Genomic DNA, 12,826 nt, shown 5'->3' with positions numbered 1-12,826 from the left:
TGGCTGTTGATGTGCCAAACAGACTGTGCCCGCCCCCTGCATGCACACTGAAAATACTGCTGATAATAATGAGAGCTCACTACCCTTTCATTTATATTCCCCTGGTTTCTAGTCTTGAGAAGTTTCCCTTTAAATGTGCTCTATTTGTTTACGCCAGTGAGTCTTAAGCTTGCCATACTAGGATAAGTACCAGGCAGCAACTTATTATTCTATTCCTATGGCAATAAACATGGATGCGCTTACATCAGACTACTTATGTTTATGACGAAGTCATAGAAGATTGCTAGATTTGGACAAAAGATATCTAATATGTAAGACAAGTTTATCCTTCAAAAGATTTTCAGATGATAAATAAAAGCCTTGGAAATACAGAAATCTCAGGAACCCTCTGGTTACAGCAAGTCCTATCAATTTGGACTCATTATTATGTTCTTAGACCCTCCTATGACGTAGAATAGGTTCAAAGATCTCATACTTACATATGGCGCAATTTGCTGCAGTTGAGATATAGTGACCTTGCTGTACATAGTGCTAATGTCACGCCGGATGTCATCAAATTCTGAAATTGTGATCTAAAGGATGAAAAACCAGTAAATGTTAATAGAACACACAGTCTTGTCCAATAAGCGTTAGGAGTGACTGGTAGAAAGAACTTGTTTTATGGTATAGAAGCAATAATATACAATCTACGCAGTTTACGACACTGTTAGGATTATAAACTATATACTATACTACTAAGTATAGAAACTTACATTTGCAAGATCCTGTTCCAGAAGTAGAATTTCTTGGGCCTTCTTTTCCACATTCACAACACCCAGAAGACTCAGGATCTTCTGCATGAACTCTTTGTAAGCTACCAAAATCTGTAAAGAGTGAAGTAAAAGTTTTGTCACTTCTGTACTATAAGGGCTCACACACACTATAGTAATAATATGTAGTCATGCGCTGCGGAATAAGTTGGCGCTGTGCAAATAAAGATTATTATTAGTTAGTATTATGATATACAGTATTCTTATATCACAACAGACAATGGAAGTTTTGATCCAAATTCACTTTCTCATTAAGCTCTTCAGCTGCCACAGCTGCAAGATTCCTCTTACTGAAGTATAATGTGGACCAGTAATATAGCAATAATGAAAACTGTGAAAAGCTCGTATAACCCCTTAGTGACCAGGCCTGTTTACGCCTTGGTGATGGAGCCAAATTTTGGAAATCTGACATGTCACTTTAACATAGAATAACTCTGTAAAGGTTTTGCAAATCCAAGTAATTCTGACATTTTCTCACCACATATTCTACTTCATTTCTTGCAGCAATTAGTGTAAAACAAGTGAAAAATATTATAATTTCTTAGGTTTTCATAAATATGTAGATTTCAAGACTTTTTGTATAAAGCAGGGAAAACTGAGGAGATGCACCTCAAATTGTATTCCACTGGTAGCCCCAATTTACTTGCAGGACACACGGCTATGGCTATAAAGGAAGGAACACCCTTTGGCGTTTAGGACACAACCAAATACATACCAGGGCCAATTGTGCACATATGGACCCATAATGATATAAAGCTCCGACAAATTACCTAATTTTGAAACTTAGTCCATTTATCTAGGTGTGTACTGAGCATACTTTTTTGCGAGAATATAAAGCAAGTGAAAAAATTAAATTTTAGTTTTTTCACAAATATGTAACTTTACAGTTTTCTTTGTTTCAAGCAGAAAAAACTGGGGAGACACACCCCAAATTTTATTGCACTGATTCTTCTGTGTCCAGCAATACCCCCATTATATCCCCAACTGGCTTTTAGGATACATGGGTAGGCCTATAATGAAGGAAACACCCATTGGTTTTCAGGGCACAACTGAATTAATTAAAGGCCCCACTGCACAGTTGCACAGGAAAAAATAAATAAACTGACTCCCTAAAAATAATCCCCCCCCCTCTTTTTTGGCATTCCCTGAATCTCAGACAAAATTAATAATGTAAAACTATGTGAAACGTCTCCAAAAAGGGGTAATTAAGGAGGCCTGATAGGGATGGGCAGATGGGGCAATAAAACTCAGTATCCCTCCTTCTCCTATGTTTGCTGCAAACCCGACATCTTTTTTGGGGTTCTTTAACAACGTCAGTGCCAGGGATTGGGTGTAGAAACTGGCACTCTGTGAGCCTTTGCACCTCCTCAGACTTGTAAACTTGCTGAGGTGCGGTGGTCTCACAAAAAGCGAAAGTGAGGAAAACGTCAGTAGACGTACACTACTAAACAGTATGCTACTATCTTTTTTTTTGCTTTCGTTAATGAAGAAAATAAACAGCGGTTAATCCGCACATAATAGAGAAATGCTTCCTAAACAGCGTTACATCCCACCAAACAAAAAAAATTCAACAAGAAGAAAAAAAAGTGAACAGGGGTGTTATTTACTTTGTGTGTGAAGGGGGGGGGGGGGGTAAAAGGGTGCTGATTAGGGATACTTTCGTTAATCTTTTCTATCTGTACAAAACAGGATTAGTAGCTCTATATCTCTCACCTCTCATAAATGCACTCAGTGAGGGGAGAGAAATAAACAGCACTAATCCTGTGCTATTTCAAACTACTAACGACCACTTGACTGTGAGTGTGTATGTTTGTGTGTGGGTGCTTCTCATGCTCTGCCCCCTGGTGACATCATCGCAGGTCCTACAACATATATAAAACACAGAGCCAGACCAACAGAAGAAGAACAAAGTTAGGGTTCTTGGAAGGGAAGGACAAACATAACGAAATGAGAATACAACTAAGCCGTTATTATCTAGGACACAACTCAGCAGTCCTGACAGAAGACACTGACCTACCGCCACCACAGAGATCCAGTGGGCTGAAGGACCTGTGGTGATGTCACTGCTGTGGGAGGAACCATTGTGCAGTTTGGTAGAAAGTACTGTATACTAGATAAGTCAACAGCAGCCACCAGAACCTGTGATGATCACCTATGTGGGTGTAGTCATGGATCACATGACCAGGGCTCAGAGGCGTAACTTGAAGCCCCTGGGCCCCAATGCAAAACCTGTAACAGGGCCCCCAACTATAATGTTTAATTCATTGTACTGGGCTCCTTATATGGATAAGAGAGGCCTTCTGGCCCCCTAGGGCTCCTGGGCCCAGGTGCAACTGCATCCCCTGCATCCTTTATAGTTATGCCCCTTCCAGGGCTGATCACTGTATCCGAAGCCTGTTGAGCTGGTGATATTTGGAAGTCAGCATGGATGTATCACACCTGTGTGTGAATCAGAATGTATGTAGTAGAGCTGTGTGTGTGATGTGTGGAAATCATAATGGAAATACCATGTAGCACAGCTGTGTGGTGCATTGCGCCACCAGAAAGACAGGGAACTATAATTTTCTAATAATCACCAGTATTTACTAAACAAATGACATGGATTACTGTCATAGGTGTATGACAGTAATCCATATCACCATAAAAAATGGTCCCTGGTAATTGGTATGTGCTAGTTGCTACCAAAAACAGCTTGCCATATAGCTTCTGTGCATGTACCCACCATTTTGCCATGGGGAAGCACAGATCTCCGGCGGGAGGGGGGGGGGGAGGGAGGGGAAGAACAATGGCGGGGGACATTCAGGTAGGCCTAAGGTACTAAGTTTAACCCTCTCTCCGAACAGAATGGTGAAAGCAGATGCAAGTAGAACTGTCTCTTTTTCATAGTTTTACACTGATTGCCGTTATTCATTGAATAACGGCGACCACGTGATTGCAGACCACTCACTGCATCCTCCGGTCACTGCTCCAACTCTTGGCTACCTCTTGCTGCTGAAAGCAGGGAGCTGTCACACTCCCAGGCCCTGAAACTGGGCAGTCATTAAGGTGATAATTATAAAGCAGGAAAATCTATTTGACATTAATAATCTTAATGCAGAGGCGTAACTTGAAGCTCCCGGGCCCCAATGCAAAACCTGCAACAGGGCCCTCAAATATAATGCTTTATTCATAATACTGGGCTCCCTATATGGAGAAAAGAGGCCTTATGGCTCCTTAAAGCTCCTGGGCCTGGGTGCAACCGCATCCCCTATAATTACGCCTCTGTAACATATATATCATCAACATATTCTGCAGATAACTGCCCATAGGAAATTACAGCATGAATAGAATATCAGTAAAATAAAAAAAATGTTCAACTGTGTTAGCCAGTAGAGTAAAAATTTAAACCAAGTAATTTTATAGATATGATACCTTTTAATGGCCAACAAGTAAAAAAATGATGTTACAGCAAGCTTTCAAATCTATTTAGGCTTCTGACAAGACAGATCCAAAGAATCATATATATTTACATGCACATAAAAGGACAAAGACATAGTGTGATAAATTGCATTTAAAACAATAAGAACAGGATGAGGGAGAGAGAAATCCTTAATTAGTCCACAGGTAAGGATGTGGAAGTTTTATGGCCTCTAAGATAGATGTTTGTCCACAGCTTTGGTGCCCTTATGGTCCAGATGTCTCTGATGTTATCAGATGTTATTGGCCACCATAAAACCCTGACAAATATTTAAGTCTGTGTTCAGAGTGTCAAAGATGGTCATCAATTTGTATTCCCAGATTCGTCTATCTTTCTGGGGTTTGAAGCTGCCTTTCAATATAGCCACTCTCAAGTATTTTATGCTGTGTCTTTGGCTACAAAAATGCTCAGCCACAGGTAACTCTTGTCTTCCTTTCTTTAATTGTGTGGCCGTGAGACCTCATCCTGGCTCTGAGTTTTGTCCTGTTTCTCCAAAATAAAGCCCCCCCAATAGGACATTGAGTGCACAGGATCAGATATACAACATTGAACGTAGAATGTCCCAAGGTACTTATAGTCCTGCTGTGAGAAAAGCCATAGTGGATGTTGAACATAAACTTGTTTTCCTTACATTTCAGTCTGATTTAGTTGACATATATTCAGATATTTTTGTAAAGAAGATTGCAAGAGCTGAAGAAGAAAGATTGACCTTTCCCTCACAAAAATGTGTGGCCAGACGGCTTGCTAATTATGGACTTAGTCTTAGAAATGTATTACTAAATAGAACTTTTTTTAAATTGCTTTACTATATTTGATCTTCTATATATTTAGACCTTGACTAAGCTTTGGAGTACTTAGAGATTACCAATTAATGATCTCAGACAGCAGGTGACCAAGGGACCCAAGACCAATGTCACTGCATGAGCTAAAAGGTGTAACAAGTTATACATATGTTAAATCTGGTGATTCTTGGTCACCTGACTTCAAAGTATTTGTCTTAAAGGACTATATATTTTCTGACTGTTTATCAAATACAGTCATTTGCAATTTACACAAGTGCTGTGTGGTGTGTCAATGATTCTCTGAGCTGTTCATATTAACCCTTAATACGGAACAGCAAGAATATACATATAGTGCTACATTTCGCTAACACTACTGTATGTTGGGGATCCATATGTTATCTGTGGTCAGCACATGTGAGAGAGTTTGTAGCCCATTACATTGCAGGCATAACGAAAAAGTTTAGTACCGTGTTAGCCAGTAGAGCAAAATGTGATTGTTCTCAGTAAGAGTAATCTTGTATATATGATACCTTTTAATGGCTAACAAAAATACATGATGTTATAGCAAGGATATAGATATAGTGTGGTTAATTTGCACTTAAAAAATTATCCCAACAGGATAATTAGTTCACTTATAAGGGATGTGAAAGTTTTATGGTCACTAAATTGGTGTCAGGGGGGACACCAGGCCAGCATGTTAACTTTGCTCCAGATTTCTCATATTCTCCACTGATGCAAAAAGCCCCCTCTATTCTTAAAAATATCAAGGATAGAAGATTTTGGGAGTACAAGTTTATAACTATTCTTGATACTCTCAGGAATGGAATAAACCTTGGAGGTGACTTTTTGCATCTGGAGCAGAGATAACACGCTGGCCTGGTGACTCTCTAACAGCAATTCGGAGACCATAAAACTTTCACATCTCTTATCAGTGAACTAACTAAGTATTAACTCCTCTGCTCATCCTGTTGTGATAATTTTTTAAGTGCAAATTAATCACACCATGTCTGTGCCTTGTCATATATATATATATATATATATATATATATATATATATATATATATATATATACCTATATACATATATATGATATATATATATACCTCTTCAGATCTATTTCATTTAGCCCAAGGAAGGACCCTCAGTAGGTCCGAAAGCTCGCTATAACATCATGTATTTTTGTTAGCCATTAAAATGTACCATATCTATAAGATTACTTGGTTTCTCTTACTGAGAACAGTCACGTATTGCAGGCATAAGTTCCCTTTTGTGTGCCAGAGGGCAATCCACTCCTGATTATAAAGTTTCTCAAATTCAGAGGTTGCCTATAACATAAGAGAGGAGAGTCTGGGAATATGATTTTCAGGCAGTCATCGTTATTTAGCATATGGTAAAGATGCCTTGCTGCTTCTTAGAACTTCTAGCTGTGGATTTAATGTCATTACTAGAGGTACATGATTGTTTTTTGCTTTGTCTCTGTATTGGAGCAGTTGACTTCTGGGTATCCTGGTGGCTCTGGTGATTTGATCATCAATTGAAGTTGGATGGTAGGCCTGATTTATAAATGTCCTTTTGAGATGGTATAATCTTTCATGGAATTTTATTAGCTCTTGCTCAGAGTCAGTGTAGATGATTACAATGTCATCAAAGTTGTGAAAGTAGGCCAATGGTTTGATGGAACAGGATGCCAGGAAGTCGCTTTGTGTCCTTTTTAGGTGCATGCATATGATTCTTCAGATCTGTCTTGTCAAAAGCCTGATAAAAAATTTTAAGTAGATTCCAAAGCTTGCTGCCGTATCATTCGTTTCTGTTAGCCATTAAAAGGTATCGTATCTACAAGATTACTTGATTTAAATTTTTGTATATTAGTGACCTGGTCATCCATTTTTATCAAATAAGTTGTTTATAGATATGTTATGACTAAGGGCTTAGTCAGACGGGCGTTTTTTGCCGCGATTTGCGGATCGCATGACGGATGCGCATCCGCAAATCGCGTGACCGGTGCGCGCAAGTCGCCCGCAAATCGCCCGAAAATCTGCTCCTAGCCGCGTTTCATTAGAAACGGGCCGGAGCTGTCCAGCGCATTGCATTCAATGGAGACGGCAATACAGCCGGCTCCATTGAAAGCAATGCGCTGCGGGCGTGCGCGGGATGAATTGTCGGTAAGGGCTTAAATATATAAGCCCTTACCTGCAATTCATCCTAAAATGTGTTAAAATAAAAAAAAATTGCATTCTCACCTTCTGCTGGCAGCTCCGAGCGGCCGTCCTGCAGTGGGTGTGAAGGGGGTGTGAGTCAGACCTGCCCCCTGATTGGCTCAGCGCTGAGCCAATCAGAGGCATGCCTCACTCACACCCATTCATGAATTCATGAATGGATGTGAGTCAGACCTGCCCCTGATTGGCTCAGCGCTGAGAGGCAGCAGTCACTCACCCATTCATGAATTCATGAATGGGTGTGTGAGTGAAACCGGCCTCTGATTGGTCAGGCTGTGACCAATCAGAGGCAGATCATTCAGCAGGCGGGGATTTTAAAGCCCCGCCGGCTGAATAGTGCCGAGAAGCAGTTCAGGAGAACTGACAGCGGCCGCGGCTGGACTCTGGCTGCAGCGGAAAGGTGAGTATACAATTTTTTTTTATTTTAACACATTTTAGCATGAATTGCAGGGAAGGGTTTATATATTTAACCCCTTCCCGACAATTCACCCCGCGCACGCCGGCAGCCCATTGCTTTCAATGGAGCGGCTGTATTGCCGCTCCATTGAATTCAATGGGCAAACATCGTTCTTCTCTGCCACAGCTGTTACAGCTGTGGCAGAGAAGAATGATTTGTCTTCTATATGTTCTCAATGGGGTCGGCGCTGCTGCCGCCGGCCCCATTGAGCGCATATACAGAAGCGAACAGAAATCGCAGATCGCAGATAGGTGCGATCTGCGATTTTTTGTTCTATAATTTTTCGGACGAGCGCATAAAAAGCGCTCATGTGTCCGATACCATTGCGAAGCAATGGTTTTAAAAAATCGCCGGACGCATGCGCAAATCGCGGCAAAAAACGCCCGTCTGACTAAGCCCTAATCGTGAAAAATTGATTTAACGATCATTAGCCACAGTTTTTACAATTGTATTAAAAATGGCTGGTTCTTGCTCATGGAAATCTGCCCCATTACCCACTAGTCTGAAACATATACTTAAAAAAAGGTTTTTTTGTTGTTAGAGGTAAGTGTTGTAATCATGGTGTTCACTTCACAGCTGTTTCATCAAACTTACATGTGAGGGAATACAAACGTATGGTTTCAATGGACGGAATCATTCATCTCATGAGAAATATATTTTTGAGTATATTCCTTCTCTGAAAATAGATTTAATTGCAAAACACAAAATGAATACTTGTGAGGACATCTTTACATCTCTTTAGGCTGGCTTACACTGGCCAATATTCGGTATGATCATCGCCTTTCTGAGCCATCACAATGATGATTGACCGGTACAAATGAGTACAAAGATTAGTTGTAAACAATAATGATAAGCTGATTGTTAATCAGTAATTTGATTTCACAAGTTGTTCTAGAGCAACAAAACTTCCATTTTATTAGCAGTCACATTCAATTTAACCTTTATTTCTATAATTCTTCTTTTATTCTACGCATACCCCATAGTTAAAAACTAAGCATCCTTATATTTTTCAGCTCACTGTTAGTCATGGGCCCTTACAATCTTATTTATTGGGACTAATAAACTGTCAAGAACCCCGGGGTATGGCATTAATTCAGTGCACAGACCCATACACGTATAGTCTTATGATTTTCCACTTACAGTAGTTAAGGAGTATGGACGCATTTGAAGGCATTTTTTAATTTGAATGCATGTATTTTGCCCTGAAAATAATTTTTGCAATAGGTTTTCATTAAAAATTTTACATTTACACTTGGGAGCCCCACAGAGGTCGCATGATCTGCTTACACTGATGACACACCACAGGTTAAAGATATTATTTCTGCCTTATGTAAGAGACCAATAATGCAGTGATATAATAGCTCAGCCCATTTAACGATGATTCACACTGTCTATACATTCTTTGTGTGCAAAATCTCCTGTATTTCTATGAGATTCGGCTTCACACTGCTCTTACCTGCCTCCTGCTTGTAAGAAATAATGGAGACAAAGCTATCATAAGTAATAGCCAGGGAACACCGTGTCAAGCGGAATCTCATAGGAATACTCTCTACATAGACTGAATACACTCTGTTCTATGTCACTAATCTATCACTCACTGAACTTGGATAGCGCAGTGGGTGCAGTGTGATGAAACTCTGCCCCCTCTGTCTGTGCAAAGCAAAATAGAGGCTGCTTCAGGGAACCCATATCAGAGGCGAAGAAAGAGTCAAGATGGAAATACCCCCCATAAATGGCATATCAACTAGAACACGTATACATAAGAGCCTCTACAGGATTCTTTAATGGTCTAGGCTGCACTACATAAGGAAAAAATACCTGGAGTGCTTCTTTAAAAAGATCTGATGCTTATATGCTGCCAATACATTCCATTGAAGTGTACAGAGGTTGTCACCATTCACAGATAAACATGTATATTTGTTCATTGTTACATTCAACCGTAATTTTTCTGCCCATCTATAGTTTAAAAAGTTAGCTTACAAACACAATAATGTCCATCTGTCTTATACCTTTTCGCTGTCTTCATCCTGTCCCAGGTAAAGTGTCCTCTCTGGTAGAGTCAGGCCATCCTGATCAATCTGTAAAACAAAGGCACAAGAAGCAAAATTGATAGAACATAATGCTTGTCAGATGCTAAAGCTGCTCACATACATAAAACATTTGCTTCATAGCTTCTTTCCGTCAGAAATGTACATGTATTTCTAATATATATATTAAGGGGGTGAAGCAATAGTCATAGTTTGGTTTTGTTTACTTATACTGATTTTGACGACTTTCTATTCAGTTGCAGTAGGCTTTTCTGTAATAGTGACAACAGGTAGTGCAGACATATTGTTCGTGAGTAACTGATGGTAAAAATGTCACTTTTTCGGGGCCAGCATCAGCACATGGCAAAGTTGGGGACATGTCAGTGCCAACTGTTGTAAGGAGAGCCCACTGGTACTCCATCCAAACAAAACTTAATTTCTCACTATGACCCCATAGCAGGCATACCGCGTTCAAATCTTCTTCTTGTCTTCTGCACTAGAGAGCATTTTATTATGAGAGACATAGATAAGGGAAAAGAGTGTGAAGACAGCATAGCAGCGCTACATGCATACCCGTCCCAATTCCCCCCTTCTGTCTTCAACACTTCTCTATGCAATGAAAGACTGAGATGTGAAGGAGAGTTGGGCTAGATGTGCCTGCAGAGCTGCTATGCATGAGAAATGAAGTTGTCAATGCCTCTGGATAACGTTTTAGGGGGTGGCGGCTGTGGGGGTCAACAGAGGGGCCATGGTTTTATTGTGGCAGCCCATAAAGGGGACTCTGTTACCTTGTGGGAGGTCTACAGTTTGTTGGGGAGTCACAGAGAGGCCACTTGGTGCTAACTTGGGAGTTGTCTCAAAGGGGACAAAAATATGGCTCCACCTTCTGTTGTCACTTTTGTATGTCTGCCACAAAGAAACAAAAAATGCTAATAAATGTCAGTAAATAAAACAAACTAACTAGAGAACATAACACATAGACGGTCAATAATATATTTTGGGTTGAAATACTCATGCAAATGGGTAAACATTCTGAACTAATTGTCTCATAATCTAAATTACAATTAGGCAGGAATTTCAACACTCTTGTCTGAGAAATAATGACCAGATTATTTTCTTTCTGTATTTGGTCCATAATATGGAGCAAATAGAAATCTATGTATTTATTTGTATGGCTATATTTTTCACATCCATATTTTAAAAACACAATATGTCCTACTTTTGTCTGTTTTCGCCTCCATATTTGGATTCATTGGTAAATGAAATAAAACCAGTGACAGCAAATATAGTGGCAAATATAGATATAAAAATGCTGCAATACTGATGGCATATTGTTGCATTGTTACCTGTAACACTTCACGGACGTGTTACAATGTCAGACAAGAAATAGAATAGCAAGTGAGTCCTGCGGCATAATTCTATCCCATGTGAAAGGTCCATTACCAGCGATCTGTATACCTCTACCAGACCCCTCAGATCATATATGGTGACTTTCCTTCCTCGTCCTTTTCTGTAATCGCACTTTTTTGCACTTTTGTTGTATTATCTTGTATCTGTAGTACTACATTGCAATCATCAGATTGTATCGGATGATTAGGCTTTGTCTTACACACATGTGGATCCCCATCCCTGATTCCTTATACTCTTATGTTATGTAATGTCAGTCTTGCACTTTGTATTACGTTTTTTGGGGTACGGTAGAGGGGGCACAGACCGCTTATTATAGTGACTGTGTTCAGCTTTGACCAGCGTTGTATGAACACGGTCTTGTTTTGTGTGTCTATATATTTATATGTGTTTAGTAAAGTTTGTTATAGTAATCCCCCTTTGGCTACATTGATATTTGTGTGCTCAGGTTTTCTATACACACTTGCTGCTCTCTTTTTTTTGTCTGACATTACAGTTCTCGGTGGGAAGAATTAGGGTGGTTTCACATCGGCGCTGGGGATTCCACTTTCCTACTCCATTCGGAAAGCAGGAAAGGGGAACCCCGCAGCTGAACGGTTCCGTCCAGTGACGACAGGAGGATCATATTGACTATAATGGGGTCCATTTAGTTTCTGCTCAGCTGCCCGGCTTTCGGATGGAAGAAAAGGCTCTGCATGCAGTGCTTTTTCTTCTGGTGTTTTTAGCCAGATCTGTCTGCAACAACCGGAGGTTCCATGATGTGAGACCACCGTAACAGCGCTCAATTTATTGGGATTTTTTTCATTCAAGTTCTTTCATTGTTATTAATGGACGTGTAAAAAATGCTGATGTGAAACTAGACTTTTAGTAATTACATGAAAACAATCCAAGGTTAATCTTCAGTAAGAACAATATGAACTGTATTTAGTAGAAGCAAAGTAACCCACCACCTTCCATGATCCATGTTAAAATGTACTCCAAAGAAGGCTGCATTGGATGGACAGATGATATGCTAGAGTTAATATACACAGCAGATTCTAAGCGCATGCTCACATTTAGGGACCTTTCACACGGGTGGTATTGTCCTCAGGATGCAGCAAAGATGTGAATTTTGCCAATTAGTGGACATTTCATTGTGTTTTAACTGCAGAATGCATTCTGCGGAGCATCTTGAATTTTTTTCTGCAGACTTTAACTGTGGAATTACATCTCCTGTTTGTTAGAAATCGGCAACAACAATTCCACAAGACATCCTTAATTTCGCAGTAGAAAGCTTTTCTGCTGCAGAATTTAATCTTGCAGTTTTGCAGTAAAGACATTTGGATTTTAACAGATGTGGAATTCCAACCCCATAGGGAGAACATTATGATGCAGAAATGTCCGCCGGACTAATTCTGTCCCGTGTGAAAGGTCCCTTATGGATTGGTAGAACATAGTCAAGTAGCTAATTAATGGAAGTTAAATATTCATGGCTGTGAAAGGGGCCCGTGCACTTGCCCATAACATGTAGTTCCATTGTAGGGAGCCCTGACTTGGCACTTAAAGGCTGTTATGGGCCCATACTGCACCTTCCCATGACAGGTATGTTATACACAGGTGTACGCCATTTTTCTTTTTCACAGATTAAGGGCTCCTGCACACGGGAGTATTTTTTATCAGCATTTTGTGAG

The 12,826-nt window shown here is 40.1% G+C and overlaps 1 protein-coding gene across 2 annotated transcripts in view; it reads right to left on the bottom strand.

Moving 5' to 3' along the window:
- The window catches only part of ECEL1 (endothelin converting enzyme like 1), a 69,523-nt gene that overhangs the window by 32,664 nt on the left and 24,033 nt on the right, over nucleotides 1–12,826 (bottom strand). For both annotated transcript variants that reach the window (XM_066590207.1, XM_066590214.1), the window contains exons 2-4: nucleotides 9,732–9,800; nucleotides 753–863; nucleotides 480–572 (exon numbers count right to left, since the gene is read on the bottom strand). In XM_066590207.1, coding sequence (XP_066446304.1) covers nucleotides 480–572; nucleotides 753–863; nucleotides 9,732–9,800 — 273 coding nt within the window. The remainder of the gene's footprint in view (nucleotides 1–479; nucleotides 573–752; nucleotides 864–9,731; nucleotides 9,801–12,826) is intronic.

This window comes from Eleutherodactylus coqui, chromosome 1 (genome assembly GCF_035609145.1).
Source record: "Eleutherodactylus coqui strain aEleCoq1 chromosome 1, aEleCoq1.hap1, whole genome shotgun sequence".
In the NCBI taxonomy this organism is placed as follows: Eukaryota; Metazoa; Chordata; class Amphibia; order Anura; family Eleutherodactylidae; genus Eleutherodactylus; species Eleutherodactylus coqui.
Note: the sequence above shows the minus strand (reverse complement) of the source record. Positions and strands in the feature narration are given on the sequence as shown.